Here is a 26,854-nt window from a genome sequence, read left to right on the forward strand (position 1 = left end):
AAAAAAAAAAGCCTGAACAAAGTTGCATTGACTGCCCTGTAATCTGCAGGTCTCCGTGTCAAAGGTTGCAAGTGTGGAAAAAAAAAAGAAAAAGGACAGGACTATGAGCCTCGAAACACACTAAGCATTCTGATTACGTGCAGGTAAGAGAATTTATTTACAAATCCTGTCAATGTCTTTACTGACACAAACAGAATTAAACGACTAAGGCCTTTCCCCCCGTCTGTCTGTATTCTTTTCACAAGGATTTTTTTTTCTGAATTAAATCCACAAACGCCGGCTTTTGAAGTGTAAAAAAAAAAAAAATCACTGCTTTTGAGCGGACACGTTGGATACTGCAGGTGGACTAGTCGGCCTCCTTTCCGTGTGGGATCCATTCAGCCTTTCTCTGTATAGAAAACAAGCAATTTACAAACAAAATTGCACACAAAAAAAAAAATGCAGCGCTGTGACTGGTGCAGATAAATCCTCGTCATGCCGTGAGGAGCCGCCGCCGCCGCCGCCGCTGCTGCTGCTGCTGCCGCCCGGACCTGTGAGGAAGGAGCTGGCGCAGCAGTCCGGCTGCGTTGAGTGCGACGTTGCATCTGGGAGTCAGCGGCATCTCTTCTGCTCTGCTGCTGAGAGACAGATGAAGAGGACAAGAGGACAAGAGGACACCAGCGGCTGGACCAGCTAGCGTCACTTTTAACACCTGGTTCAGATGGTTTCGCTTGAGTTGACTTCAGATAGTAAAAAGCCGGTCCGTTAACGCTCCCAGACGACCTGCCAGCGATCCCGATTTATTATTATTATTTTTTTTTAATTAATTTTATTTTTTGTTTTAAATCTTTTGAGTCGCTGCACGCTAGCGTTAGCTCGCCGCTGCTCCCCTTCAGACATTGGAGCGGCCACATAAACATGCGGATCATCGAGGCGGAGACCCCCGGGACATCTCCACACGCTTTTTGCAGGACGCGACTCTCGACCGGCCGCTGACTTTGGACTCCCGCAGAGTCGCTGTGTAAATGTTGCATTGGATTTTTAATTTTTTTTTATTTATTTGTTTTTTTCCGTGTATTTTAAACATGTGTAAACTCCATCTCCTCCTCCCCCCCCCCTTCCCCCCGTTAGCTACGGTTAGCTCAGTCGCTACGTGCTAAGTGCTACAAACAAGGCTAACAAAACGGTTAAACGCGAATGAGTTAACGACCCTCCGACTGGGGGACGCGTTACGGTGTTACGCGTCCTGTTTGGATGTCATCATCTTCCTAATTGTAGTTTGATTATTATTATTTTTTTTTTTTTTTGGGGGGGGGGGGGGTCGAAACGAAATCGGTTGCTAACTAAACCGGCGGTGACTCACCGCCGTGCTACGTTTTCTCAGCTAACGGTAGCTTAGCGTCATTGTTAGCAGCGATTCAGCGGCGCAGACGGTCCCGACGTGCCGCTCGGGTGAAGAGGGGACATGTCGGTCTTGTTCACCGAGACGAAACGCTTTGCCCCGGTTTTTCCCCTTTTCTAACATTTAAAAAAAGGATAAAGCCTTACTTGTAGCTTTAGTCGTTATCGTGTTTTGACGGGAAGCTAAAGTTAGCGGTAGTTCGGGACCAGGTCGGGTTCACATGTGCTCCCTCGGACTGCACATGGGCGCAAATTAACAAAAGTTGCTTCGGCTGACGGTGCAAAATGGGACAGTTTTGGCTTGTCGGCGTCGATAACGTCACCAGAATAACTTTCGTGTTCAAATACAGCCCTCTGTGGTTATTAGCCAGCCACCAAATCTCGACCGCGGGTTTGCAGCAGCAGCAGCAGCCCGAGTCATGTCGAGAGATTTATCGACGTAAAGGATTTAAAAAACAAAACAAAACAAAACAAATAGCGCAATGCGTATTTCGCTAATGGACTTCCAACTTTTTTTCTTTTTTTTTTAATGAGTCAGCCAGTCCGGTGTAAGCAAAGCCGCGTGGTGGTAGCGCATGGTAGCCCGTAGGAATAAATGGGGGGGGGAAGTGACTGACCCTGGCAATGTCATCAGATGGCTTTTCTGCCCCCGTCGGTGCACTCAGCAGTTATATAGTCTCCCTGCTTTCAAGCCAACGCACTGTCCTCTTTCACCTTAATAACAGGAAGCTGATTTCCACATTGTGCCTGCCTGACTTAAACCTCTTCCTTTACGTAGTCAGTAAAGCTGCGATCCTGCGCTGCCACGTGTTGGGACTTTGATTACGTGCGTTTGCTATCTTAGTAAGTGCAGGCCTAACGCATACATAAGGGAGTTGCGGGTCTCCAGATCAAAATGAACCGTTTCTCACTGTGTGATGTTTTTGTGTTTTTCCAAAGAGGGGAGAGAGCAACAGGATCTCCAGCGCCAGATTGCCTGCTGAACTTTTTGCCTCTCAGACAGATCGCAGGGGACCATGCTGAGCATCCTAGCTGCTGGGTCTGTGTTCTTTCCAGGCCTTTTCCTGCTGTCCAAACAATGTCTGAAGTCCATCCCAGCACTGAGGTGGAGCGAGGGAGATGCAGTCATTGTGTCGGCCAGGCGAGTCCTTCTAAAACATGTTTTATTTACCGAGTGCTCTTAACACGTGAACGCCTTGTAGATGCAGACAAGTCATTTAGAAACTCACACTGTCGAACTGTTATGACGACTCCGTGACCCCCCCAAACCTTGTAGCACATGAATTGTGTATTTTCTGCATTGGCATTGAAGTTTTTTTTTTTTTTTTTTTTTTACTTTAATCCCCATATGGAGTATTTTGCTTTACTCCCAGGTATGGCAGGTTGTTATGGCTGCAGTTAAGGTCATTTTAACCAAGTGCTTTCAGCTGTATTGTTTCTGCAGAAATGCCTAAGAGCACTACTTTCTTAGCAAGTGTTAATTAAACAATTTAAAACCCTTCACCACATTGGTTAATGATAATTATGCGCCATTCTCTGCTCCCAGGTTGGTGTCATCAGTTCAGGCAGTCATGGCTTCCTCAGCTGGCTACATCATTGCTTCCTCCTGTGAAGACATCATTGAGGACCAGTAAGTCAAGAAAGGCATCATCGGATTATATTCTGTTGCCTGTCCTGTCTTTTAATGCGTGTCACAACTCGGCTGTCAGGATTTATCTTTTCCAGGTTTCAGGATGCACCACGCTAAAGGACACAGGCATTTGGATTTTTTTTTTTTTTAGTCATACCTCAGCAAAATTTAAATGTGAAGGCAACACTCAGTGTGACATTGATGCCTGGACACATAGCCTTAAATGTCAGGTGCTGTGTAAGAGTGTATTACGTAGGTTTGAATTCGGCTCTGCCTAAACTTTTTTTTTTCTCCTTCAAACTGCCCCAAGCATTTTGTCTCTGAGATTGATTCTATTGAGATTTTTTTTTTTTTTTTTAGAAAGCAGAAGGCACAGGCTTTTCTTTATTGAAGGTTGTCCCTGCGCTGGATTTTATATACACGGTGTAGCAAATAGAGTTTTAGTTACAACTTGGCAGACAAACGTGGTATTGGAGAAGTTCTGTTCTGGCTGTTAACAAACTATTGTTCTTCTCTCATTGTTCAATCAAAATCAGTTATTTCAGTTTTTTTAATGCCACCTTTTCCTCCTCTTCACGCAGGCATTGGCTTACTAGCACTTACATCATGTTTGCTGTTCCCTACTTCGTGTATGACATCTACGCAATGTTCATGTGCTACTGGTACAAGCTGCGGGTCAAAGGGCACGAGGAGGCCTCGGCAGCACCCCAGCACATGAGCTCGGCGCTGACCAGCTACCTGCGCCGCGAGTTCCTCATGGTGCTGCACCATGTTGTCATGGTCACCGTCTGCTTCCCCGTCTCTGTGGTAACTGTCACACGTTGCTCTTTCTGTTAAGCTGTGATTTGAGTGAGGCAAGAAAAGTATAAATCAATCTGCGACTATACCCACTTGGTTATTATTGTCACATCTAAACCTGAAAATGTGTTTTATCAAAAAGAAACATACCCTTTTCTTTTTTTTCAAATTTTGAGACAAACTAAATAGATGCGTTTTTGTCTGAGTGCTGTGTGAAGATATGTTGAGTGGTGCAGTCAACCTTGTGTTATAACATCTTGGAAATGAACTCGGAGATCGCATTTTTAACACTATATACATATTAGTCTCTAAGAATGCAAGAATTAAGTCTTGAAAAATCTCCAGCTAAACATGTACTTATTGAAGGATATTAATTGCAAATGTATTAAAAAAAAAAAAAAAAGTCCACAAAGAAACAGAGCTGTAATTGCCGACAAATAATCAAGGTCTTTCTCTCTTTCTAGTTCTTCCGACATGGAAAGGGAGATTATTTCCAGGGTATAATGTTCATGGCTGAGCTCAGCACTCCGTCTGTTTGCTTAGGAAAAATCCTCATCCAGGTAAGTGTCGTAGTTCAGTCTGAAAGAAGATTTCAATGCATTGTTGCATGTGCATGTGTCGCACTAAAGTTCTTTCTGCACTCTCCACTTTTTTCTCTCCCTTTTAATTCATTGGAGAATATATTTCCGGTCATTCCCAGTATGCAGCTTGTTCATGGCCATCGGCTCCTGTCAGCTGCATCTTACACGTACTGCACTGTCAGAAACATCCGTCTTTAATTGGTAACACAGTTCACATGAATACACGCTGTAGGACTCGCACCCCCCCCCCCACCACCACCACCCCCCATGCTTTGTTTTAGGTTTCTATAGATGTGTGTACAATGTTTCAGCGTCCGGGTGAAGGTTGTCCCTCTCCACTGCTTTCTGCTTGTCCCCCACTGAGGCTCCCACAGCTGTTAGCCTCTGAATATAGCCCCTAGTATTTAGACCGGATATTCAGCAGATACAATATCAGCTTGTCCTTCTCCCCTCTATCACTTAGCACCCTGCCCCTCCCATCCCTGACAACAGTGCATGTGGCCGTTTGATAAACAACAAAAGCTGTGGCCTCATAGAGCTCCACTCTTGTAGAATTAAAAAAAAAAAAAAAAACGATAACCTGAAGCCCAAGGCTTGAGGAAGAGGAAAACCTTTTGGAAAGAAATGTGTATACATTTGTGCTCACTGTTATCTCACTGAGGCAGGTTGACTGTTTAAGATAAAACTTTAGCTTTAAACAATTGAGAATGTTAAAGAAAAGCCTCCTGTAGAAACCAGCCAGTTACCAACCAGCAGCATGTGACGCTGGGCTCTGCATCACCTCAAGTTCAGGCCATGCAGATAGTAATAACAAATGTGTCAATATTACAATTAACAATATAACAAAGAAGAATAACATTGGCGGCTTTCACCAAACTGTACTGCTTGCTTCTCTTCCTCCCTCTCTCTCTCTCTCTCTCTCTCTCTCTTTTTTTTCCCGCTCTCAGTACAAACAGCAACACACTCTCCTGCACAAAGTGAATGGGGCTCTTATGCTGATCACTTTTTTCATCTGTCGAGTCGTACTCTTCCCTTACCTCTACTACGTCTATGGAAGGTATGTCCTTCTTTCCATCTCTGTTCTGCTGTCTCGCTGAGCTGGGGTCAGTAACTTGCACAGAGACTTGGTGTTTTATCTTGGATTGTGGAAATAAGGTTCAGAACACGTGTTTACGGTCCTTTACATGTGCTCTGTTTGGATCCAGGTACGCGTCCATTCCCTTCCACATGGTTCCCCTGTCAGTGCCCTGGCACTGTAACCTCGGCGCTGCTCTGCTCATGGCGCCCCAGCTCTACTGGTTCTCCCTAATTTGCAGGGGTGCCCTGCGACTTTTCATGGGCACCTCCCGTTCTCAGAGACCGCGCTCAGCCTCATCCGCAGCTAAGGAGCGCCAGACGGATGGCGACACACTGCTGCAGCCTGCCAATGGCTACAGCACGCGCGCCACAGAGCCTGAGCTGGCCACTCACTGAGAGGAGTGGAGTGGAGTGGAGAGGAGTGGAGAGGAGGAGGGAAAGAGAGGAGGAGAGGGAGGGAAGGAGGGAAGGAAGGCGAATGTACCAATGTGTATGTAAAGGAAAGGAAGCTGTGTGGAAAAGCAAGACTTGAAACAAGTCAAGACGATGGCCTCAAAAAGCGCTGAAGTGTTTGTAGCCAGCCATCAGCTAAATGACTTTGTGGCTGACATTCAGGCACTTCAGCTTCTTAGTTCGTAGGAGACAAGCGGCGTGTTAGAGCGCTCAGTATTCAAGATTTCATCAGGCACTGTGACAGATAGGAACATGCACTGACCTGAGGAATTTGCCTGGATGTATAGCGAGCACAGGTGGCTATTTCCCTCATGTAGATCAAATTCAGTCCTCTCTGCCTCATGGTACAGGAAGAGCAGGAAAATAGGAATGTATTATATTGTATGTTAGTGCGTTTGCTGTAGATGGGAGGTCGAATTCAGTTTAGTAATGAAGAAGACCTTCAAAAAAGAAAAAAAAAATCCTGGCTAAACAGTATTTTGACTTGTTAGTGTTTATTATCTGTATCCTCTGTAGTCACTGTCACTCTAACAAAATGTAACCAACCTGCAGACTGACTCATCTTTAGAAGGGAGATAATCTCATAAGACTGTATTCTGCTGCCTTATTCCCCCCCCCATTGTTTTCAGTTTCTTCTAGGTTTTAATTTAAGTTTTATCCTCGAACAAGAAGGAAGAGGCTTTTCTCAGACAGAAAAATGTGACGATTGTACATAGCAGATGTAAAGTTATCCTCTCCATGTCAGTATTAGGTCACAGTTGAGGTTTTTTGTTTTTTTTGTTTTTGTCTCATTTCTGCATCTGATGTTTCTAAAGACATTTTGAACAGTATTTCAGTATTAAGACAAAAGACATTTCACAGTTTTCCAGCTTCGTGTTCGCAAACTACCCTCAAACGTTACGGCAGTGCTTCTTGTTTCAGTGTAGATATGACTTCATTCCATTTACTGGTATCACAAATTGGGTCTTTTTTTTTGTTGCATTTTGCATACAAGGATGTGATGCACAGTAGCAGTCACTATAAACTGAATTTACATGTTTTTCTTCTTCTTTTTTTTTAAGTTTAGTGCTGATGTGAATCCCAAAACCCATGAATATTTCACGAAGGGATCCATGAGATTTTAGTATTTTTAGCTTTGTTAAGGAACTTGCAATGTTGAAGTTTGGAGGGAAGCAAAAGTGAAAACTTATCGTGCAGGGAAGCAATCCCTTGTGACTGACAAGCAGCACGTGTCCACAGCAACTTGGTTTGATGTTGTTCATTCATTTGTTTTTTGTTTCTCAAGTCCATACGATCATAAAGTCGTTTCTTTGAGCCACTGGTTCTATGAACCGTCTACGAACAACCTGGCTTGTTTTATCAATACATGTTTGTTTTAAGCAGCTACACTGTCCTGAAAATGGATCAAGTAAAAAAAGTGAAAAAAAAAAAAAAATGGAAAAAAATAATAATTCTAAAACACAGATCAGAAACCATCGAGACAGGGTAGTGTGTGCCAAAGTATTGGGACGACTGTGGGCATGTTTAACACAGCAGAATATCCATTCCCCTGTTCTGTGAACTCATAAGGTACTGCTTCTGACAATACTAAAACATTTCAACTGATGTACTGTATATTCCACAAAATGCTCGTTATTTATTTGTAAGTATTTATTTATTTATTTATTTATTTGGTTTGTGGTTTTGAATGCATTATTTATGCATACATACTATACTCTATGCTTCTGAGCCTTATGTGAAGGCTGTATTGTTACTCAAACTTAGCTAAAATATACTTCTCTGTCCTGAGCCTGCCTTGAGTCTTTATTTTTTTTTAAAACTTTTGTCAGCGTAAAAATAATTTGTCAAATGCCACTTATTGAATTCCGTTGAAATTTGTACAACACTGCCCCCTTCACGTGGTATAAGTGAGCCAGCAGAGTGTGCCAGAATCCATGTATTTCGGTAATGTTTTGAACTCTTAACCAACTAATTTTCAAGTAGAAATGGACTGAAGTTGTTCTTCATTATACTCTTGGTGTAGTATACAAAAAGGTTTTAATGACGATGTCATATTGGACTTAAGTATTGTGATAATGTATGGTGAGGACTCCCACCCCTACTGTTTGAAGGGAATTTTATGTCAACACTTTATGGTCACACTTAATATACTCTATATAATAGGACAGTATAATTATCTACTGTCAAAGAGAATTTACCAAACCATTTATAGCGATAGATGTGGCTTTAATATGTCTGGTCATACGAGGCCATTGCGGGTGATGTTGTACATTTTAATGAGTTGGACTGCTTATTTTATCTGCCAAGTTCCACCAACTTTAGTACACCCCCCCCCGACTCAATCAGTTCACAATCTCCAGGGTAAACCGTTTATTGCCGTCATATAAAAACACACAAACCATACAAAACTTGTTACATTAAAAAAATTCAAGTGTTGGAAAAAAGCCTTGAAAAGCTGTTGGCCTCGTTTGCTTCTGGGCAAGTCCTCATCTCTCAATACTTCAGTATCTCCTCTGTCTCGGGGAGAAGATGGTGTTTGGATTGCTGTCTCGCTCTCGCTCCTTCTCGCGCTCCTTCTGGCTGTTCGGAGAAAGAGCCTCCTCCAGCTTCTTCTCACTCTTGAAGAGATCTCGGCCCGTACGCATGATGTGCTCCTCGATTTTGCGGTGGCGTTTCATGTCTGACAATACTTTGTCCAGCCGAGCTTCCCTCTTGACAGAAGAGCGAGCTGAAGATCCTGGGAGAGAAGGAAAAATCATTAACCAACTCATCACTTTTACTCTCTGACACAGTGAAGAAATAAGAAAAGACAACACAGTAAGAGTGCATGTTTTAAAACTCAAATCTCTGTCACACCTGGTGTTCGGCGTCTGTTGATGAAGGCATTTTTCGGAGTGGCTTGCATTTGCTCCTCATCAAAGTCAAACTCAGTTGGAGATGGAGGCCTAGAAAAAAAAAAAAAAAAAATCACGAGGCTTTAAATCCAATACCAGTAGACTAAATCCTTCGAGATGAAAAGACGGAGATGAAAAGTAATACTGACTTGCGTTCTCTCTCCTGCCTTTCCCTCTCCTGTGCCGCCTCTTCCTCGTCATCTCTTTCAGGTGACGGGGTGCGTTCAGGAGTCGGGGGCCTCCTGGGAAGTGGCACAAAGTTCAGTTCCAGCATCTCCCCTTTAGCCAGCAGCTCATAGAGTCTTTTGATCTCAGCGGGCGGAGGCATCCAGTTTTTGGGGTCCTCCATTTCCTCGTCACTGTACGCAAGCTCCCATTCACCATCCACTTCTGGAGCCTGCTTTCCCTCTTCAGCCTTCACCACTGTGTCCGCCTGAGGTTCGTCCTTCTGAGCCTCCCCGTCCACTGCATCTGTGGTCCTATCTGAGGAGGTAGAAAAACGGTGAGGTCAGTTTATCAAATGCCAAAAGGAAACTCAATGTTGTGTATGACAGTACAGCCTTGTTATATTATGAATTACACAGATCTACTGTATATCATATATTACAAAACCATGTGAATTAATTGTTACTACACAGTACTAATTAAATTACATTTACATAAGTACGGGGTTGAAGTAATAAACCCTAAAGTTGAAACCGATGGTGGCAAAAACAAGTTACTTAACATCTTTTGAACATATTAGCTTGACGTTTTAGTTATATGCTGTAAATATGGATAAATGATCGTTTTTTTTTGCCGATATCTGATCTATATTTTCATACCCTTATGGATGATTCCCAAAGACGATATATGCACATATTTGCTTTGTTCCTTGTCGTAATATTCGGGATGACTGCTCTTGAAATGGACAATTAAAATGATGGTGTTGAAGGGATGCAGTGTGCCTCCTCATCTGAATATGGAACAAGAATAGCATGGCCTCTTAATTCTTAGGAGGGTCGGATCAAATAGTGACGAATTCAACATTACATTGAAAAAGTTTCAAAGAAACACTTTTTAAACTGACATACTATTGATTCAAAAGGCCTTGACAATAATAATATTTAGTGTTTTATATAGTCAGTATTTCTTAACTGACAGCCTATTTATATTTACACATTTTTATACATCTACTGTACCCCACTGTGGTAAAACATTTTTTTTTTACTTAAGTCCATCCCTACACTTTAATACACATTTTTATAGCCAACCTGCTTGTTTTTACTTGGTAATGGTAATCTCTTTGTATAATTCCCAACATTTACTCATCCTACTTGTTGCCACATCAGCTGTGTATCAATAGATCTGTATATGACACTCTTCAGACGCGGAATAAAGACTTTTCCCTCTTGATATGGACCCTTCTCGCCTACTATGTGTGCTTCCAGATGCTACACATCCCTCTTTCTGTTAATACGTCTCTAAATGGGAGCTACCTGTTTTCTCCTTGTCTGCTGAGTCGTCGTCGTCCTCCTCCTCCTCCTCCTCTTCCTCCTCCTCCGTGGCAGCTCTCATCTCCGTGTCCCGTTGCTCTGTGTTGCCCTCCTCCTCTTTGCCTGCTGCAGGTGTTTCGGAGTCCTTCACACCCAGAGCCTCTATGCCCTCCCTCAGGGAAGAGTCTGTGGCTTCAGCCTGCATCCTGGTTCACTTCACAGCCACGCAGATCTGCTCCAACAGAAGTAGGCGTTATGAAAAGATCAGGTCGGCACAGGAGAAAGTAACCGTGCGAGTGCGAGACATAACATCGTGCCTGTAACTTTTAGCAGGCGGCGGGGCTGTGAACTGCTGCTTTAGTGGTCAAGAGTCAACCAAACTATGCTCGTTGGACTTGAGCACGCTAACGTCAGGCCGAACCGCGAGCTATTTTTTCTTATTTATTTATTTATTTTTTTTAAATAACAGTCAGTTAACCAACACGTGAGCTTTACGCTGACATTACCGGTATGTCGTCGATCAATTGTTGCCGAGATTGAATATTGGATCAAATTCTTCTCCAGGCGATACAATCACCAAAGCTCCCCATGAGACTCGCTAACAAACGATTATGCAGAGACGTAAACATAGCGCCATTTTGACTGGAGGGACCCCGAGTGACGATCGTCTTTGGTTCTTCCCGGCTGCACGATCCCACTGATTTATACGTCAGCTGGATATTCCATGTATCCTTAAGCGCTAATGACCATCGGTTACGTTGATTGGAGTGGAGATCTACGCTCGGCATGACTTCCGGCGCGTCGCGCAGTCGCACACGAGGCTCAGGGCAGACGAGGCAAAAACGTTCAAAAACGACTTTTTTTTTATTTTTTATTATTCACTTTTTAGGTTAATAACTGGTTTTAAAGTGTGCAAATATGCGTTGTTGTTTTTTTTTAATAGCATAATTATGAGCACTATATGTGGTACATTGTTAAATCTCATAAATATGGGCGAAATAGGTCAAATAGGCGCCAGCTGCGTGAGTGAGCTCTGATTGGTTAGTGGCCATTTCCGGTTGCAGCGCTCCTCGTTTGAAAACTGTTCGGTTACATGCTGAGGTGGCGATAAGCGCTATTACAGGAAAAAAAAAAAGTTGGCCGCAATGTTCATAGAAAAGGAAATCGGTGAATAACGAAGGTAAATATAATCGGTAAGCATTGACGAAAGACTTCATAAAGTAGTTGTTAACCTTCGCTCAGCTAATAACGTTATTATTATTATTTTTTTTAGAAAGAAAGAAAGAAAGAAACCGTGGCCTGACTTAACGTTAGCATGTTGTTAGCCATTTGAAGCTATCGTCAATAAAGACAAATGAAAATATGAGTCAGTGCTTTTTTTTTTTTTTTTAAGGGGGGGCAAGCGACATTTTATATAAATTGACGCGAGTGCACAATTAATGCGCCTTTTCGTGCAGGAAAACACCAGCGCAACATCTGCTCGTTGGTAACGTTATCCGGGCCTTTTGTGTTTTCGCCAGCTCAAACATGGCCCAGCGTGTGGCACCGTCGGACGGGGGAAACAAGAAGACGTCCAGGATTCGGGTAGCGGTTCGTCTGCGACCCTACATCGGCAAACAGGATGAGAAAAGTGAGGGACCGTGCGTAAGAGGCCTGGACTCCCGGAACCTGGAAATTATCAACTGGAGGAACGCAACAGAAACAGTCAAATACCAGTCAGTGTCCTCTCCGTCATCTCTCTCTATCAAGTCTGTTAATACAATGTCTAATCATCGCCCAGTTATACGTGTTGAGAATGCTGTGGTTGTTGTTGTTGTTGTTGTTGTTTCAGCTTCGACGTTTTTCACGATGAGCAAACGACGCAACGCGAGGTTTTCCTCTCTTCCGTGAAGCCCGTCCTACCGCACGTACTGAACGGACAAAATGCCAGTGTGTTTGCTTACGGCCCAACAGGAGCTGGTAGGTTCAAACATCAGTCCGATCGTTTTCATCAACGTTTCGAGTGATTTTTATTTTTATTATTATTTTTTTTTATAACAGTATGTAACTTTTTAAGAGACAGTCGAACCTTTCGAAACCTGCTTTGTGTACACGGTTCTGTTGCTCAAAGGCATTTTTCTCTTCCATCTCCTTTTCCACAGGGAAGACCCACACCATGCTGGGCGGTTCAGAGCAGCCAGGGGTGATCCCCCGAGCTGTGAGGGAGGTTGTTAATCTGGTCAAGGCTAAGGATGGGGGTGAAGGATGGGACTACAGCATTGGCATGTCGTATTTGGAAATTTACAATGAGAAGGTATGAATGCTTTGATAACGCACAGATTTGTCACGCGTTCGGTCAATGGATAAGGAAGTAAAATAGTGTCGGGGAAAGAAGGTGGTTGGGAGTCGTTTGAAATCTTAACTTGAGCCCACTTCAAATACAACGCATGGTAGTAAAGCCATATTCCTCTAAACCTTTACAGCTGGTTTTTTTTTTCTTCTTCCGTTCTGTGTACATCTGTTGTTGTTGTTTTTTTAAACAGCTTTTTAATTATGTTTACACACCCACATTGTGTAATCCATCACAACTTCCCTCTTTTGTTCTCTCAGGTGTTAGATCTTCTCTCGCCAAGCTCCCAAGATTTGCCAATCAGAGAGGACAAGGACAAAAACATCCTCATCCCCGGCCTCACCCACACAACCATCTCCTCCGTCTCCGATTTTGAGAAACACTTTATCCCCGCGACCCTCAATCGTACAACAGCTTCTACCAAACTCAACCAGCACTCCAGCCGCAGCCACGCTATTCTGCTCCTCAAGGTTTGACATATAATTGGATCAATGCTGAAAATGGGCCGTTTGCTCATTTGTGATTCTCTTTTTTGAGAGTTGTTCTGTTTCGTTCATCGACCTGCTCGCTGCGTTGGTATCACGCGGCCACTCGAACAGCATCTTAAACAGGTCGTGGTCTCTGCAGTGGGCCAGGATTTGGTAGCTGGTGCTAAAATCCAATTCTCTCTTGTAACAATCCTGCTAGCAACCTTTGGGCTTTCTGGGACTACTACGGGAGAGATACAAACTGGTTTCCTGCGGTCCTTTTTCTGCTTTTGTCATCTGCGTTCTCACTCCCTGTGACATGGCGCTTCATGTGCAGCGTTTCTTATTTTGTCACGAAATGCGAGTCAATTTTTCTGTGTCCCTTTATTTCACCTAAACTGCATTTCTCTCTGTACCTCCTTGTTTTGGTGTCGGTTTCATTGCTCCCTCTCAAATCTTAATCTTTTCGATGGTCCAGGTCGTACGAACCCAACGTGCCCCGCCCCACCGACAACAGACAGGCAAACTCTACTTGGTGGACTTGGCCGGCTCGGAGGACAACCGCCGCACCGGCAACCAGGGCATCCGTCTGAAGGAGAGCGGTGCCATCAACCTGTCCCTCTTCACGCTCAGCAAAGTCGTAGACTCTCTGAACTCCGGCGCAGCCGTCCGCGTGCCGTACAGAGACAGTAAACTCACACGGCTGCTGCAGGACTCTCTGGGTGGCTCGGCACACTCGGTCATGATCACCAATATCGCACCGGAGTACAAATATTATTTTGACACTTTTACTGCACTCAACTTTGCGGCCAAATCCAAGCTCATTGTGAACAAGCCTTTCACCTGTGAAACTGTGGCTGTGCCTGTGCTGCCAGGTGAGTTAAGTCGATTTAAAACACACACAAAAACGCATAACATTTAACGCACTGGAAGTATAAATGAAATTGATCAGGCAAAGATGAGGAACCTCTGACAGAATTTGATCCAAAGGCCAATAGGGGTCACCAATGTCACATCATAGAGGATGATGACTAAGAATAAACAATTTTCTGTGCAAGATGGGTGTCATGTTTAGATTTTTGCACTTGTTTTGATGCTTGTTCTTTCATACAGCGGTGTCTTGAAGACAACACTCCTGGTTAAATTTTTCTGGTTCTTCCTTTTGACTTTAATTCAGGCACTGCGGTGCAGCTTTGACTGATGCTGTGCCATCTTCATCCGAGTTGCTTTACACTCTTGAGAAGCCCACAGACACTGTTGGTACAGCGCACGGAATACTAAACTGTTCATTTTCCCTCTGCCTTCATGTCCAGTGAAGCGTTCCCGGGTGGATCACGGGGCCGGGGCTTCTGGCACGGAGCCACAGAAGAAGAAGCAGAAAGACGAGAAGAAACCCGGACAGCAGGACGCCACCGATTCTGCACGTTCCCACAGGTTCAAGACCACACCGATACAGACTTATTGATTATTTGTCTGGCTAATCAGCCTTTTGAACTGTGATGTCTGACCGGGAAGAAAAATGCCTTCTCGTCAGGCCAATTCAATTTCTTATGCTGTGTCCCATCCAGACAACAGCAACTTAAACAAGCTGTAGCCTCAAAGCAGAAGAGGGGGGGGGGGGCAAGGCGCTACAGCTTGTGCTGAAAGCACGTTTCTGCAGCGCTCCCATTGGCTACAGCTGCTGTGCCCACTGGGAGAGAAATAGGCGCTGCTTCCTTGCCATCTGTTGTCAGGTGTTTTCTGACTGGGTTAGGATGCTTCTGAATGCGACCTTTTGATCCGAGTGTTTCAAAACTCCTCATCATCCTCTTGTGTTGTGCCTACCTTTCTTATTCTTGATTTGTTTTGTCTCTCTCAGCCCGTCGGTGATGGACAGAATATCGGCTTTGGAGAAGCAGCTGATGAGCTGCCGCGATGACGATAACCTCAACATGCTGAGATGCATGACCCAGTCTCTTAAAGATATCCAGGTGAAAATGGCACACGTGCATCGAAACCTGAAGTTGTCCATCGGGTTGTTAAAAGACACATGCCCCTGTATATAATATAGGTTTTGATCTTCTTTTTTTTTTTTTTTTTAGCTGCACCTGCTCCAATCATTGTTTCCCCATGTATGCTGTAATCTTAGTCTGCATGTTATTTTGAAGATGCTGATTGTCAGGGCCTCATTCTGATTGATTAGCTGGTCCTCCTTGATAGTAGACAGCCAACCATAACATAACTCCTTTTATTTTCTTCTTCTTTTTTTTTTTTTGCCCCTCACAGGAGATCAAAGAGAAGCAGAAGGAGCTTGAGAGCAAGGCCACACTCTTCAGTCAGATGGCTGGAGAAACATCAACTCTAAAAGAAGAGTCTGCCTTCAAGAACAACACGGCTCCCCTGCTGAGAAAACAGTCAAATGCTGCAAAATCCAAAAAACAGGCTGTGGTCCAACCTCTCCAAGGTCGGTTAGAAATAATAGATGAGTTGATAGAGGGCACTGTAACTAAACAGATTTCCATAGAGTCTTCTCACCTTATCAAGAAATGAGTACAGTTAGAATTGAAAATAACAACTGTGGATGTGTCGGATACGACTGTCCTTAATCCTCTGAACCGAACAACTCTCCAATGGCTGGTGCAGTGGAAAATGATCCCACAGTGAGTGAAAATCAGACGGGAGGGGAAAAAAAACAGGCAGGAACTGCTTTAGATTCAGAGGGTCCAACTACCCTTGAATGAGGAAGTGATAAAAGACCAAATGACCTTTCCCATCTTCTGTTGTTCATGGTTCGCTGAAGCGTGGTGACTCGCTGAATCTGTCATGTTGAATCACTCGAGCTATTGATGAGCTGCAACGTGATACAACAGCTCAATCTAGAATATCGGTGCCAGAAAATGTATTAAATGACGATGAGAAGGAATTATTTTTGCACCCCTCAGCAACATGGAGAGGGAGGCAGCCGTCTCATACAGTGTCTTCACCACAAACAGAATATAAGAATGGGATTTATTATTATTTTTATTTTTTTTTAACGGGAGAATATTGAGCTCATGAACAGATTGTGCTCTAATGCGTTGCATTAAATGAACTTTTTAACACTATCAGTGTCTTCCTATCAGTAGCCCAGGTCCAGCCTCTTCAGCAGCTTGCAGTCGTCAAGAAACAGTCCGTCTGCGTCAAGAAGAAAAAGACGGCGCTTTCCGAGCTGGTTGAGGTCAGCATCCGAGCCTCGACTGTGCCGTGCTTAGCTTGACACATCTGCAGAGTTGCAAGCATCAGATACAAGCTGACGTTGTGCATTAGCTTCAATTTGTTTTCTTTTCTTTTCTTTTTTTTACTCTATAGATTCTGCAGAAGTTGAACTGTATTTAAATTGACCTCCTCCCCAGACAAACATAGATTAATAAATGTGGGTAGTTTAAAAAAATAGGTTGTTTTTGTTTCAACTACTTTACACTGTTTATTTTTGGTTTTTTTGTTGGTTTTTTCCTTCAGCTTCCTGAAGGTAAAGAGAACATGATGGAAAATATCTCTGTGTTCCAACTTGAGTCCTCGGTGCTGGAGCAGTCCAGGCAGAAAATCCTGGAGATACTGAATACAGGCAACCACAAAGAGCTGAAAGGTCTCCAGCAGATCGGTGACAAGAAGGCAAAGCTCATCCTGGGCTGGAGGGAGATCCATGGTCAGTTCACGAAGGTTAGTAGAAAGAAAACTATTCGACTTTAGATCTCGTTTTATCATGCAAGTCACCTCGCAGCACTACTCGGTCTTCAGATTTCCCCTCCCCACATATTTCTGGTGACTTAACGTATGGATCTTATTTCACAGTTGGAAGATCTGATAACAGTCGAGGGTATGACGGAGAAGAGATTTTCCTCCTTCATGAAGGTGAGTCGGGAGAGTGTGTATTTTTGTCAGCGGTTAACTGAAGTATTTGGGTGCACACATTTTCTTCACAGATGAATTGGAATATCTTTACCCCTCATCCAGCATGATTGATTCATGACAAATAATTAAAAAAAAAAAAAAGAGTGACATTACCATCAGCCTCAGTTGCACTGAGCTTAAGTAGCCATTGTTGACATGGTGAACATTGAAAAAATAAACTGCTAAACTTAAGCATGCATCTCGGTATAACTTCATAATGCTGTCATACTGAGGCACTAATGCATTCTCTATGATGGGCAGCATTAAACTACGCTGGTTTTAATAATGCTCTTGGTTTCACTCATTACTTTTTGTTTTCTTTGCAGACAAACATCATGAGTGCCATGGGAAAATGATTTCTGTTTTTGTCTTTTTATTTTTAAAATTCGAATTCACCTCTAATGTACATACTTTTTTTTTTTTTTTTTTTTTTTTCTTTTTCTAAGCCTTTGTCTCTTTTATTTTGATGCTTGGTTTTATGATGTTTTTGTAGTTACTGCGGTGTTCCGGCTGGTGGCGCACTGTTTTTAATAAACGTCTCGTATTGAAGGTGGTGTGGAGTGGTTTATTTCATGACGGGGAATCACTCTTAATGGTCACCTTCACATGCTGATCCAAGGTTGTCCACGGGCGGGTCACGAATCAAGGTGTGCGGCAGTGGTTCGCACCAGCTTCTGGTTTTGAAAAGCCAACTGGGCTAATTTGTGAGCCGGTGTCCTCCCTGCGGGGCAGAAGCACGAGGACGATGTTTACCGCGCTGTCGGGATGCTGCATCAGTGGATGAATATTGAATGTTGTGAGATGTTTCGGGGTGAGGAGAGGAGGAATGCTATAATCCCCTCCCTCCTCTCTCTCTCTCTCTCTCTCTCTCTCTCTCTCACTCCTCCCTCCTCCTCCTCTTCTCACAGCACGTAGTCTGCTTGATTTCACTTTTCATTTCACACACACCCCTCCTCCCTGATCCACCCTGCCGTACAGGAGACTCCATCCGTCCGTCCGTCCGTCCGTCGGTCCCAGCACACCAGCCCCGCCGCCTCCTCAGACCCCTGAACGATACGCTCGGATCGGAGACTCTTTTTAAACAGGACGCGTTTGGAAACGCACGGGGTTGTAGAGGAAATGTTTGTTCGTGTCTGATTTTTTTTTTTTTTTTTTCCCCTCCACCTGAGAATAACGATGCTTAAAGCCAGGGACGATCCGGCTGTGATGTGAAGCAAGCGCTGGAAGAAAAAAAAAAAAAAAAAAAGGTCAGTTTGACTTCTTACATCCTGTTTTCCTGTGTAACGCTGAGAAATCCACAATTTTCCATTAATGTATTTGTACCAGGGTTCATGTTTGCTTTCAACAAATCCAATGCGAGCTGCATGTGTTTTTTGTTTTTTTTTCTTCTGCTATCGATGCAGTTTAGCTGCCCACATCCACTGATTTCCAATCATCATCATCATCATCATCATCAGCAGGCTAATTGACGAGCAGCCTCAGTGCTGGCATCGTCTTATCTTTTTTTTTTTTTTTTTTTCCTTTTGTTTCTTTCTTTTCACAGCCCTGTCTTTTGTTGTTGTTGTTGTGCTTTTGTTATGCGCCCAACCACCGGCCACCATATGCCAGGTAAGCGCCTGTGTACACACGATGGAATAAAGCTATGTACACACCTGCACGGAGACCATGGCTGCTCCTCTCGTTTCAAAGCGACCTGCCTCCATCTGCCATGCCTTTGTACTCCCCGTGTCATTGTGACCTGCTTTCTTTCTTACACCCGAGAAAGCCAGCCTACTTATTCTAATGGGGAATTCGAGCCCATTTGCGGCCCGATCTGCAGTAGATTAAAAGTGCATTTCTGTTTATAATTCATCAGTGAATATTAGAATATTTGCCATCTGATGTCAAACTGGATTATAAAGAGGCTTATGGAGTGATCGAGTCAACAAGCAAACTCTTAATCCGCTGAAAGAATGTATTTAGGGACTGTATGACAATTATTTCTAGGGGGAAAACAAAATATATAATTAGTATTCATGTTTTATTTACCGGGCACTTAAGAAATGTATCGCCAGTCGTACAGCACTGGGAAGCGGTGGTACTCTCCAAGACCTGTAAACGGACTTCTGTAACGTATGAACAATCGTAGTAGATTTACTGCCATTGTTATAGAAAACATAAAACCAAATACTCAAGCCAGTCTTTATTTTTTGAATCAGGAGCTGTGATTAACACTTTGTACATCACGTGTCCTTTAGTGTAGCTCTGGTGTTACGACGCAGAATAAAGTCAAAATGTAGGCTGGTGAAAAATATATCGCAATAGATGTTAAAGATTAAGCACAAATAATAAAGATAGATTTCTGTTGTTTCTCAAAACTGACATTGATTTAATTCGCTCCTTGCCTATTTTATTGATGAAAAATATACCTTCGATCCCAGAGACGTCATTGTTGTCTTCAAATGGCAAAGCCCACATTTCTGACTTGTAGACAAAATCTTTTTTCATTAAATTAGTTGATTTATTATAAGGACTGCAGCTAACAATTATTTTCTTTATCATAATCTATCGATTAGGAATATTGTCGAGTCTTTCTCAAATCTGAGGGTTCAGCATAAAATGTCTTGTTTTTTTTCCAACCAAAAATCCACAACCAAAATATGTTCAGTTTATTTTCATGGCGGACTAAAAAAAAATCAAAAATAATAATTCACGTTTAACAAGCTGGAATTTGAGAATTCAAGCTTTTTCTTTCCCCTAAAAATGACTCAAAATGATTAATAAATTATAAAAACGGTTGACAATTTATTTACCACGTAATCGACTAAATGTTGCAGCTCTACTTTTAACGTTTTTTTTTGTTAAGAATAAAACTAAATCTGGATTGAGATGAAGAGCCCCAGATCACCCAACAAGTTTAGAGTAAAAATGAGAAACTCTTTCCCGATTTTTTTACCTCCTTCCCCCTCCAGTAATGTTCTCACAGTCCCTCCGCCGATGAGAGCAGCATCTGTTTATAAATGGTTAAAACCACTCTCTGGCCCCCAGGTGTAACTGCAGGCAAGCACGCACGGGACTGGACCGCAGGCGGGCTTCATCTTGCCGTCAGCATGGCTGTGAACATGATGCCGTCTCCCGCCATTTGGCCAGGGGAGGAACAACCGTCGCTGCTGGACCAGGAAGCCTCTCTAGCGAGCCAAGCCCCCGTCTCTTTGCCATGCCTGCCAGTCAGAGGTGAAGAACTCATCCACGGCAACAGCAGCAGCAGCAGCCCAGACATCGCAAGACCTCCCCGCAGCAAATCCAAAGGAGAGCTCGTCATAGTCATCAACGAGAAACTGAAGAACAGTAAGTGACTGAGTTTGACCTCGTACGCAGGCTGCGGGTGGGTGGGGGCTCGGTCACGCAGCTGCTTAGTCAGCTCACTCCGGGAAAGTCAAATTCCAGCACGTGGACAAGCTCTTGGGAGAGTACACGCACATTTCCCTCCTCATCCTCTACCGTTTCAAACTTTTTGCCCGTGCTTTTCGTCCTTTATGTGTAGGTAACGGGATCCACTCGGTGTCTGCAGAGAGCGCCTCTCCAGTCATCTCCTCTCCTCCAAGAAGACAACACTCCATCTCTTACCCACATCACGGCAAAACCAGGAAGGGGAGCAGGGCGAGCTCCATCGGTTACACCGCCTTCTCACCCAGGCCGTCGCTTTCTCGCCACTCCAGCATCGCCACTAACCCACCCTTGGACCGGACCAAAGTCAAAGACTACCTCCTCTTGTCCGTGCTGGCCTGCTTCTGTCCCGTCTGGCCCATCAACATCGTTGGATTCGTCTACTCCATCATGGTAAGGGCAGGACTGTTTTTTTCAAGGTTTCATTTCTCGTGTTAAATATGCGTGTGGAACAAGCCAACGCTAACAGATGGTTCAATCTTCTGCTTCAGTCCAAGAACAGTCTCGAGCAGGGAAACCTGGATGGCGCCGTGCGTCTGGGACGGGTGGCCAAGATGCTCTCAGTGGTGTCGCTAGTAGGAGGGACGGTCATTATCATCGCCTGCATTGTCAACCTGGCCAGTGAGTGTCCCAAATCTGACCTTTAACCTCACCTATTTATTTTTTTTAAATTTTATTTTTGACCTTCTGTGTAGCTGCACACAGCTGATTCTTCCCTCTGAACTCTTTGCTTTTCCTTTGTGAATATTGAACTGTGGATTTTTAGCAGTAGCCCTGGCTCAAAACTTGCCATTGTCCCTGCTAATTCCATCATTACATAATATTTAGCCCTGTTAGCCCAATCTGACCGTTATCACTAATATTATGACCATCCATGTTCACACAGCGTTGCACCAGTCACAATTCCTGCACACACTGCGGCACTTTAGCCCTCAGAAACTATGCTGGCGCTGCACAAAGATCAGAACATATTAAGTGCTTTTTCATCACACTCAAATCTACATTTTCTGACGTGTTCCTCCATATTTGCTCGGGTGGCCTCCAGCTGTAACTGACTGAATGCCTCGGTCTGTGCGTGTCTGTAGAGTGACGCGGGAAGTCCGCTGTCTGTTTTGCCCAGTTTGCTTGTACTAAATGTTAAGTCTTGCTGTTCCTGTACCGCATTTATATGATGTTTGTCAGTGTGTGAGCTGTTCACGGGCTCACAAGTTCAATAAAAGTGCATTTATTGTACCTCGCAAATAAAGGGATTCTGATAACAGATCAGGGATGATTTCAGTGACGAGTGTTCGTCTTGTTCAAATACACACATGAAGGGTCAGTCAGCTAAATGATTCTTTGCCTTTGCAGTTCAAGCAGATACTTATCTGTACTTACTTTGTGAATGCACACAGTTGCAGCCTGTTGGGTCTCATTAAGCCAGGAGATGTCCTAATTTGCTCAACGACTGAAAGAGCAATTGCAGAGATAAGTTGAGCTTAAGAGCTCTGGGACTCAGCAAACTGTGTTTCTCTCATTACATAACTGTCCTCTGTGGTCTGTGAAAGTTTATACAGCCATATTAAGTTGCATGATATATAGCTCTAACTAATATGCTTCCTTTTCTTTTTTTTTTTTTTTCAGTAAATGTGAAAACCTGAGTTTCATCCCAGGATGAAACTGGATAAGGCAACTGACCGTCTGGCCCCGCACCTGCACCACCATCTTTACCGCCTAGTCATTACCTGGATGCGTGACAAAAATGCACCCGATACACAGTGCTTACTTATATTTGTTTAATCTATATAAATCCCTTTTGCTAATGGAAGAAAATAAAATATGCAAATGCTGCTGCTCTGAGTCTGGGGAGGGAGGAGGGAGAGGAGGAGGCGGAGGGGGAGGGGGAGGGGAGCGTTGTCCGTCTGGTGTTAGATGGAGAAGACAGACAGACTAATCAGTCCCTTCGTATTCTGGCCAACACATTCGGAACGATTCTTAAGAAAGACACTTTGAGAGCCCGATCACTACCCGCAGAACTGGTGGACAAGAAAACAGGGGAGACCACAGAGTTACAGGTTACAGGAAACATGAAACGGGACGGATTGACTCCCAGCTTCAGCGCCACATGGCGAGTCCCAGCAAAATGTCCGCCAAGCCCATCCTTCACTGCACCGACAACAGGACGCATCAGAGTTTCAGCTCGCCGTTAAATCCCCTCAGAAACACGGAGGAGAGGCTCTGGGATCTGCGTTGCGTTGAAATCACACGGCAGAAATTCCCCCCTTTCCCTCACAGAGAAAGACCCGCTCCACATCACAGTGTGTCCTCTTGTCTCAGACTGTCCTCTGTGACTCTTCTGACTCCACGACGCCCTACATCTTGTGTTTTGAGAGGGAGTGTATACGGGTGGCAAAAGAGGATGAAAGAGAGGCTTACCAAGGACTAGCTATGGGTGCTAAAATGGAAAGGATTATGGAAAGTCTTGCACAGAAGGCACAGTCATCACTGCGAGGAAAAAATATGTGCCAAATAGAAGAATTCAGAGGGGAAAGTTTCCTGCTTTGTAAAGACCCAACTCTGATCACACAATTGCTACAGAGAGAAACATCAAACGTCTTTTTACTCTCCTGCAGCTTTACTGTATGTCCGCTCAACACCACTGACCACTGTGAGCCGGGAAAGGGTACATGTTGACAAAAAAAAAAAAAAAAAAGCCCACTGTAGCAACACACTCATTGTACAGTGAAGCTAGTGATGGTGCATCATCTCTAATCTATCTATCTTTTGATAATGTTTGTAAAAGATCATTTTGAAACAGCAGAAGATTTCGTAATGTGATGCTCTTGAAGTGCTGTGCCGCAGTTGACAGCTGGTGGTAGTGTTGTATGGGCATCGCCATTTGGTTAACAAATTAAATAGCTTATGATGTGCAGAGAAACATGTGGCTGCCGCCTCAGTCTGCACCCACAGGAAGCTTGTGGCGTTATCGTCCTTAGAAAAACCCTTAATACTGTTCACCCGTTCTGTTGTTACTTTGCAAAACACTGCTTTGAACCTCGTTTTCTGGATGAGAGATTTAAGTAGCTGCGCAGAACTACTTTCAAAACCTGGTTTGTTATTATTATTGTCCTGATATCTCCTGTGTATCCTCGACTAACCTCTAATCTTTATCTACCTGTGATTCCTCACTGTGATCCGAAACAACCGTGTTTCATCGAGAACGGATAAAACTCTCCGCCTCTGCTCTGTTCCTGGATTTTAAATTATGTACAAAAATGCCACAACCTCAGAGTCTCGAGTTTTTACCTTCAGACAATTTTCTGGAAAGATTAATATGGCTTATTCCCCCCCCTCTTTGTTATAACATAATAATGTCAATTTAATAGTAATCAACAGTTGATGTATTCTGCAGATATAAACCTCAATATTGTGATAATTCTCTAGTTGATATGAGTTAGCGTTAAGTAGTCATGATCAAACGTAGGCACAGAAACTGTCGGCGAGCCTCCTGACAGTCATCGTATTCCCACTGGGCTTCTATAATCTTTGTGGTTATTGGCATGCTGTGGATTTTTATTAATGTATGACGATAGAAGTTGAAAATTACAACAATAAGCTGGCACTTGGAATATTATACTTCTGCAGCACATTCATAATAAAGACACGATGCATGTAACCTGTTTTCAGTGTGGTTTTGGCGAGAGATAAAGAGCAGCAGGAGCGCAGATTAAAGAGATGGTGTGTTTGTCTGAGAGAATGAGTGTCAAAAGTGAGCGAAACCCGCAGAGTTTAGCCATTGAGAAGAGATTGTGTTTTGTTATTTTGTAGACGAGAGTACAAAAAAAAAAAAAAAAAACTGTGATAATGTGTAAACTGCAGGAATGGCGAGCGCCTGCTGTTGTCAGGCAGCGAAGCAAAGACAGCAGGAAGAGAAAAATCCTGGAGAGAAGGCTCCGAGCCAGGGAAATACACTGTGTGATCGGCTGTAATGAGAACTTGAGCCTCAGACGACTTCAACAAAATCAAAGCAAAATATCCCTCATTATTTCTCTGAAGTCTTTTTGAACCTTAAAGAAGCCATTAGTGCCCGCGTTCCTCTTTTAAATCTAATGTATATTGAAATAACAAGAAAAATAAATGTTTTTTAGTCAGTGCAAACATTTCTGTGTTTACTGCTCTGACGTGAACATTTTCATACCGTTTATTTTAACTGGAGTAGATTAAATGATTAGTCAATACAAATAATGAATGGGAAGCTGTTTAATAACTGAGGAATTACGAATGAGACTCAACCTGCTAACAGCTCTATGAGCCTGTGCTTATAGGAACAGCAGGGCCTCGAGCTACTGTGTGCAGTAGATTCTGGTGGGCATGTCATTAGTTTGCAGGTCACGCACTAAAATGTTGTACAACCTGAAATTTGGCCTGATGATGGCGCTACATGAAAAAAACGAGGGATAACTTATAAGAAATTCCTCCTGAGGGAGACACATGAATGTTAGAAATACCATTCATAGGAATCTATTTTTGTTTCGTTTTTACATTTCACACAAGTTTCACGTGTTTTCCACATGAAACACGTGATCACATGTATGACACGTTTACCACATGTTGTAAAACATAACAATGTGTGGAAAATATGTGGGAAAGGTTTTACATAGGACTCTACGTGTGCTTCACATATTACACCATGAAAATGTTCTAAAACCACATTTCCCATGGGCAAAATACACGTTTCACATGTACACAATCACGTGTCATGTGGTCAGATGTGATCACACCAGTTTTTGCATGTGAAATACATGTAGTTTTTCATAAAGGGCATCAAGCTGCAAAGATATTTCAGTCTGGACAAAAAGTAGTTGAAAAATTGGCTAAAAATGCCAAATATTTTCTGGTTTTTGCATCTTAAATGTGTCAATTTGCTGATTTTCCTTGATTATACATCACTGTATCATTGGGTTTTAAACTGGCATTACCTTTGGCTCCTGCAAATTTTGATGGCCACTTCTTTTTTCTGATGTTTTATAGACCAATTAATTAGATGAAAACAATCATCAGATAGTTATAATTTTAACATCCTAGCGATCATAAGTGCAACATTACTTACTTAAATATGACATATGTTGCAAGGAAATCATCAATAATTTAATGGCCTTGAAAACAGTTCATTGAAGTGAGCGCTGTAATGACTATAAAAAAAAAAATACACCATATATACACAGTAAACATGGCTAAATTCACTTTAGGAATTATGTCAGGTGCCACTTCTACAAAAAATCCTGAGCTCACACAGAGAAAAAAAAATCAACCACATTAACAAAAATTTCTGACAACATCTGACTCCGGCAAATTCATCTTCGCCAGTGTCAACGTCTTGACAGCTAAAGGTATTTTTCTTTGTACTCAGCTAATTTACCAGTCGGTATACAGTACAGGCGCAGAAAAGGGGATCAGTGTACCAGGCAGTTACATCCAGATGCAGTAAGTGGGTCAGGGATTATCCAGCTGGGTCACATAAACAGAAAGGCAGTGAGTCAGCTTGGCAGCGTTTGGATGCATCATGATCATCCCGTCAGTCTGTATATAGGAAATAACCGCTTAATGAGCAATACTGACCTGTGGTGACACTGCTCTGTTACTGCCTGCTTAATATGCAGAGAGAACCAGGCTGGAGAAATAATCGTCACGAGGCTGAATTAATGCTTAGATGGACTGCTGTGGATTTATTTGTTTTTGAAATGAGTGTTAAGTGCAAAATATTCCTTCATTTTCAAATTCAGAGACACATAAAACCGTCAGTTCGCATTAGAGGGTTACACCATAATCTTCAGGTAAAAATCCAGCTACTGCCAACACAACACATCATCCACTCCAGTTTCTATTAGTGCTTATTATTTTTACTGACAGCAAGATGTATCTGAATGAGGAGACATTTCACTGTTTGTTGTTATAACCTTTTAGATGCCAGTGATAAATAATTGACCCTTTTCAAAGTGTTAAACTGGCAGTTTTCTGTTAAAGCCAATTTGTTTGTATACATCTTTTTTTCTGTTGTGACAGACGAACCTAAATAAGGTCAGTTGAGTGCTGACCTGTTGTTCATCCTTTTCCACTGCAGACATTTTGATGTGTCACTAAAAACATTGACAATGACTGTACTGTACTGAAGTGACCCAGTGAGCTGTAACAGCCTGCCAAAGACCCTGAAACTGACCTAGTTAAATAGAATTCAGTAATTTTATGATTTACACTCAAATATATAAACTTTAAATTTGTTATTTTCCTTGCAGACACGAATAGTGCAACACATTAACAGTGAATAATTTGCCATAAAGTGTCACATGTGCGATACCTTCAAAAACGAGAGACAAATGAATCATTAATTATATATTTTCACCAATTATATATGTACATTAGCAGTCTTATTCTAGCTCTGCCCAGAATGACAGCATA

At 43.0% G+C, this 26,854-nt stretch overlaps 4 protein-coding genes across 9 annotated transcripts; 3 read left to right on the forward strand and 1 right to left on the reverse strand.

Annotated features, from left to right (window-relative positions):
* The first annotated feature begins 910 nt into the window (after positions 1–910).
* On the forward strand, positions 911–7,707 carry tlcd3bb (TLC domain containing 3Bb). 2 transcript variants are annotated; one of them, XM_069691666.1, is made up of 7 exons: positions 911–1,000; positions 2,320–2,521; positions 2,927–3,010; positions 3,592–3,817; positions 4,273–4,368; positions 5,337–5,446; positions 5,595–7,707. In XM_069691666.1, exons 2-7 carry the CDS (start codon positions 2,397–2,399, stop codon positions 5,860–5,862), a joined length of 909 nt encoding a protein of 302 aa, XP_069547767.1. In that variant the 5' UTR covers positions 911–1,000; positions 2,320–2,396; the 3' UTR covers positions 5,863–7,707. The 2 variants fall into 2 exon arrangements, with proteins under 2 accessions (XP_069547767.1, XP_069547768.1); XM_069691667.1 differs by lacking the exon at positions 911–1,000 and adding an exon at positions 1,408–1,483.
* Positions 7,708–8,276: 569 nt separating this feature from the next.
* On the reverse strand, positions 8,277–10,991 carry pagr1 (PAXIP1 associated glutamate-rich protein 1). 2 transcript variants are annotated; one of them, XM_069691668.1, is made up of 5 exons: positions 10,795–10,989; positions 10,292–10,520; positions 8,963–9,296; positions 8,776–8,864; positions 8,277–8,656 (listed from the first exon to the last, which is right to left on the reverse strand). In XM_069691668.1, exons 2-5 carry the CDS (start codon positions 10,491–10,493, stop codon positions 8,421–8,423), a joined length of 861 nt encoding a protein of 286 aa, XP_069547769.1. In that variant the 5' UTR covers positions 10,494–10,520; positions 10,795–10,989; the 3' UTR covers positions 8,277–8,420. The 2 variants fall into 2 exon arrangements, with proteins under 2 accessions (XP_069547769.1, XP_069547770.1); XM_069691669.1 differs by having other exon boundaries at positions 10,292–10,991.
* Positions 10,992–11,474: 483 nt separating this feature from the next.
* Positions 11,475–17,542, forward strand: kif22 (kinesin family member 22). Of its 3 annotated transcripts, none has more exons than XM_069691645.1 (13): positions 11,475–11,481; positions 11,809–12,003; positions 12,120–12,247; positions 12,430–12,581; positions 12,878–13,087; positions 13,563–13,959; positions 14,398–14,518; positions 14,943–15,054; positions 15,350–15,527; positions 16,186–16,280; positions 16,562–16,762; positions 16,895–16,954; positions 17,320–17,542. In XM_069691645.1, the coding sequence occupies exons 2-13, from the start codon at positions 11,816–11,818 to the stop codon at positions 17,347–17,349; spliced, it is 1,872 nt and encodes a 623-aa protein (XP_069547746.1). In that variant the 5' UTR covers positions 11,475–11,481; positions 11,809–11,815; the 3' UTR covers positions 17,350–17,542. The 3 variants fall into 3 exon arrangements, with proteins under 3 accessions (XP_069547746.1, XP_069547748.1, XP_069547747.1); XM_069691647.1 differs by having other exon boundaries at positions 16,189–16,280; XM_069691646.1 differs by lacking the exon at positions 11,475–11,481 and having other exon boundaries at positions 11,732–12,003.
* A 2,396-nt stretch (positions 17,543–19,938) lies between these two features.
* prrt2 (proline-rich transmembrane protein 2) lies at positions 19,939–24,074 on the forward strand. 2 transcript variants are annotated; one of them, XM_069691673.1, is made up of 4 exons: positions 19,939–20,320; positions 20,511–20,812; positions 20,911–21,040; positions 22,043–24,074. In XM_069691673.1, exons 1-4 carry the CDS (start codon positions 19,993–19,995, stop codon positions 22,057–22,059), a joined length of 777 nt encoding a protein of 258 aa, XP_069547774.1. In that variant the 5' UTR covers positions 19,939–19,992; the 3' UTR covers positions 22,060–24,074. The 2 variants fall into 2 exon arrangements, with proteins under 2 accessions (XP_069547774.1, XP_069547775.1); XM_069691674.1 differs by having other exon boundaries at positions 20,517–20,812.
* The last annotated feature ends 2,780 nt before the right edge of the window (positions 24,075–26,854 follow it).

This window comes from Brachyistius frenatus, unplaced genomic scaffold, assembly GCF_029030835.1.
Source record: "Brachyistius frenatus isolate BFR_SWC_R1_liver_20210118 unplaced genomic scaffold, ASM2903083v1 Contig_11, whole genome shotgun sequence".
Lineage (NCBI taxonomy): Eukaryota > Metazoa > Chordata > Actinopteri > Embiotocidae > Brachyistius > Brachyistius frenatus.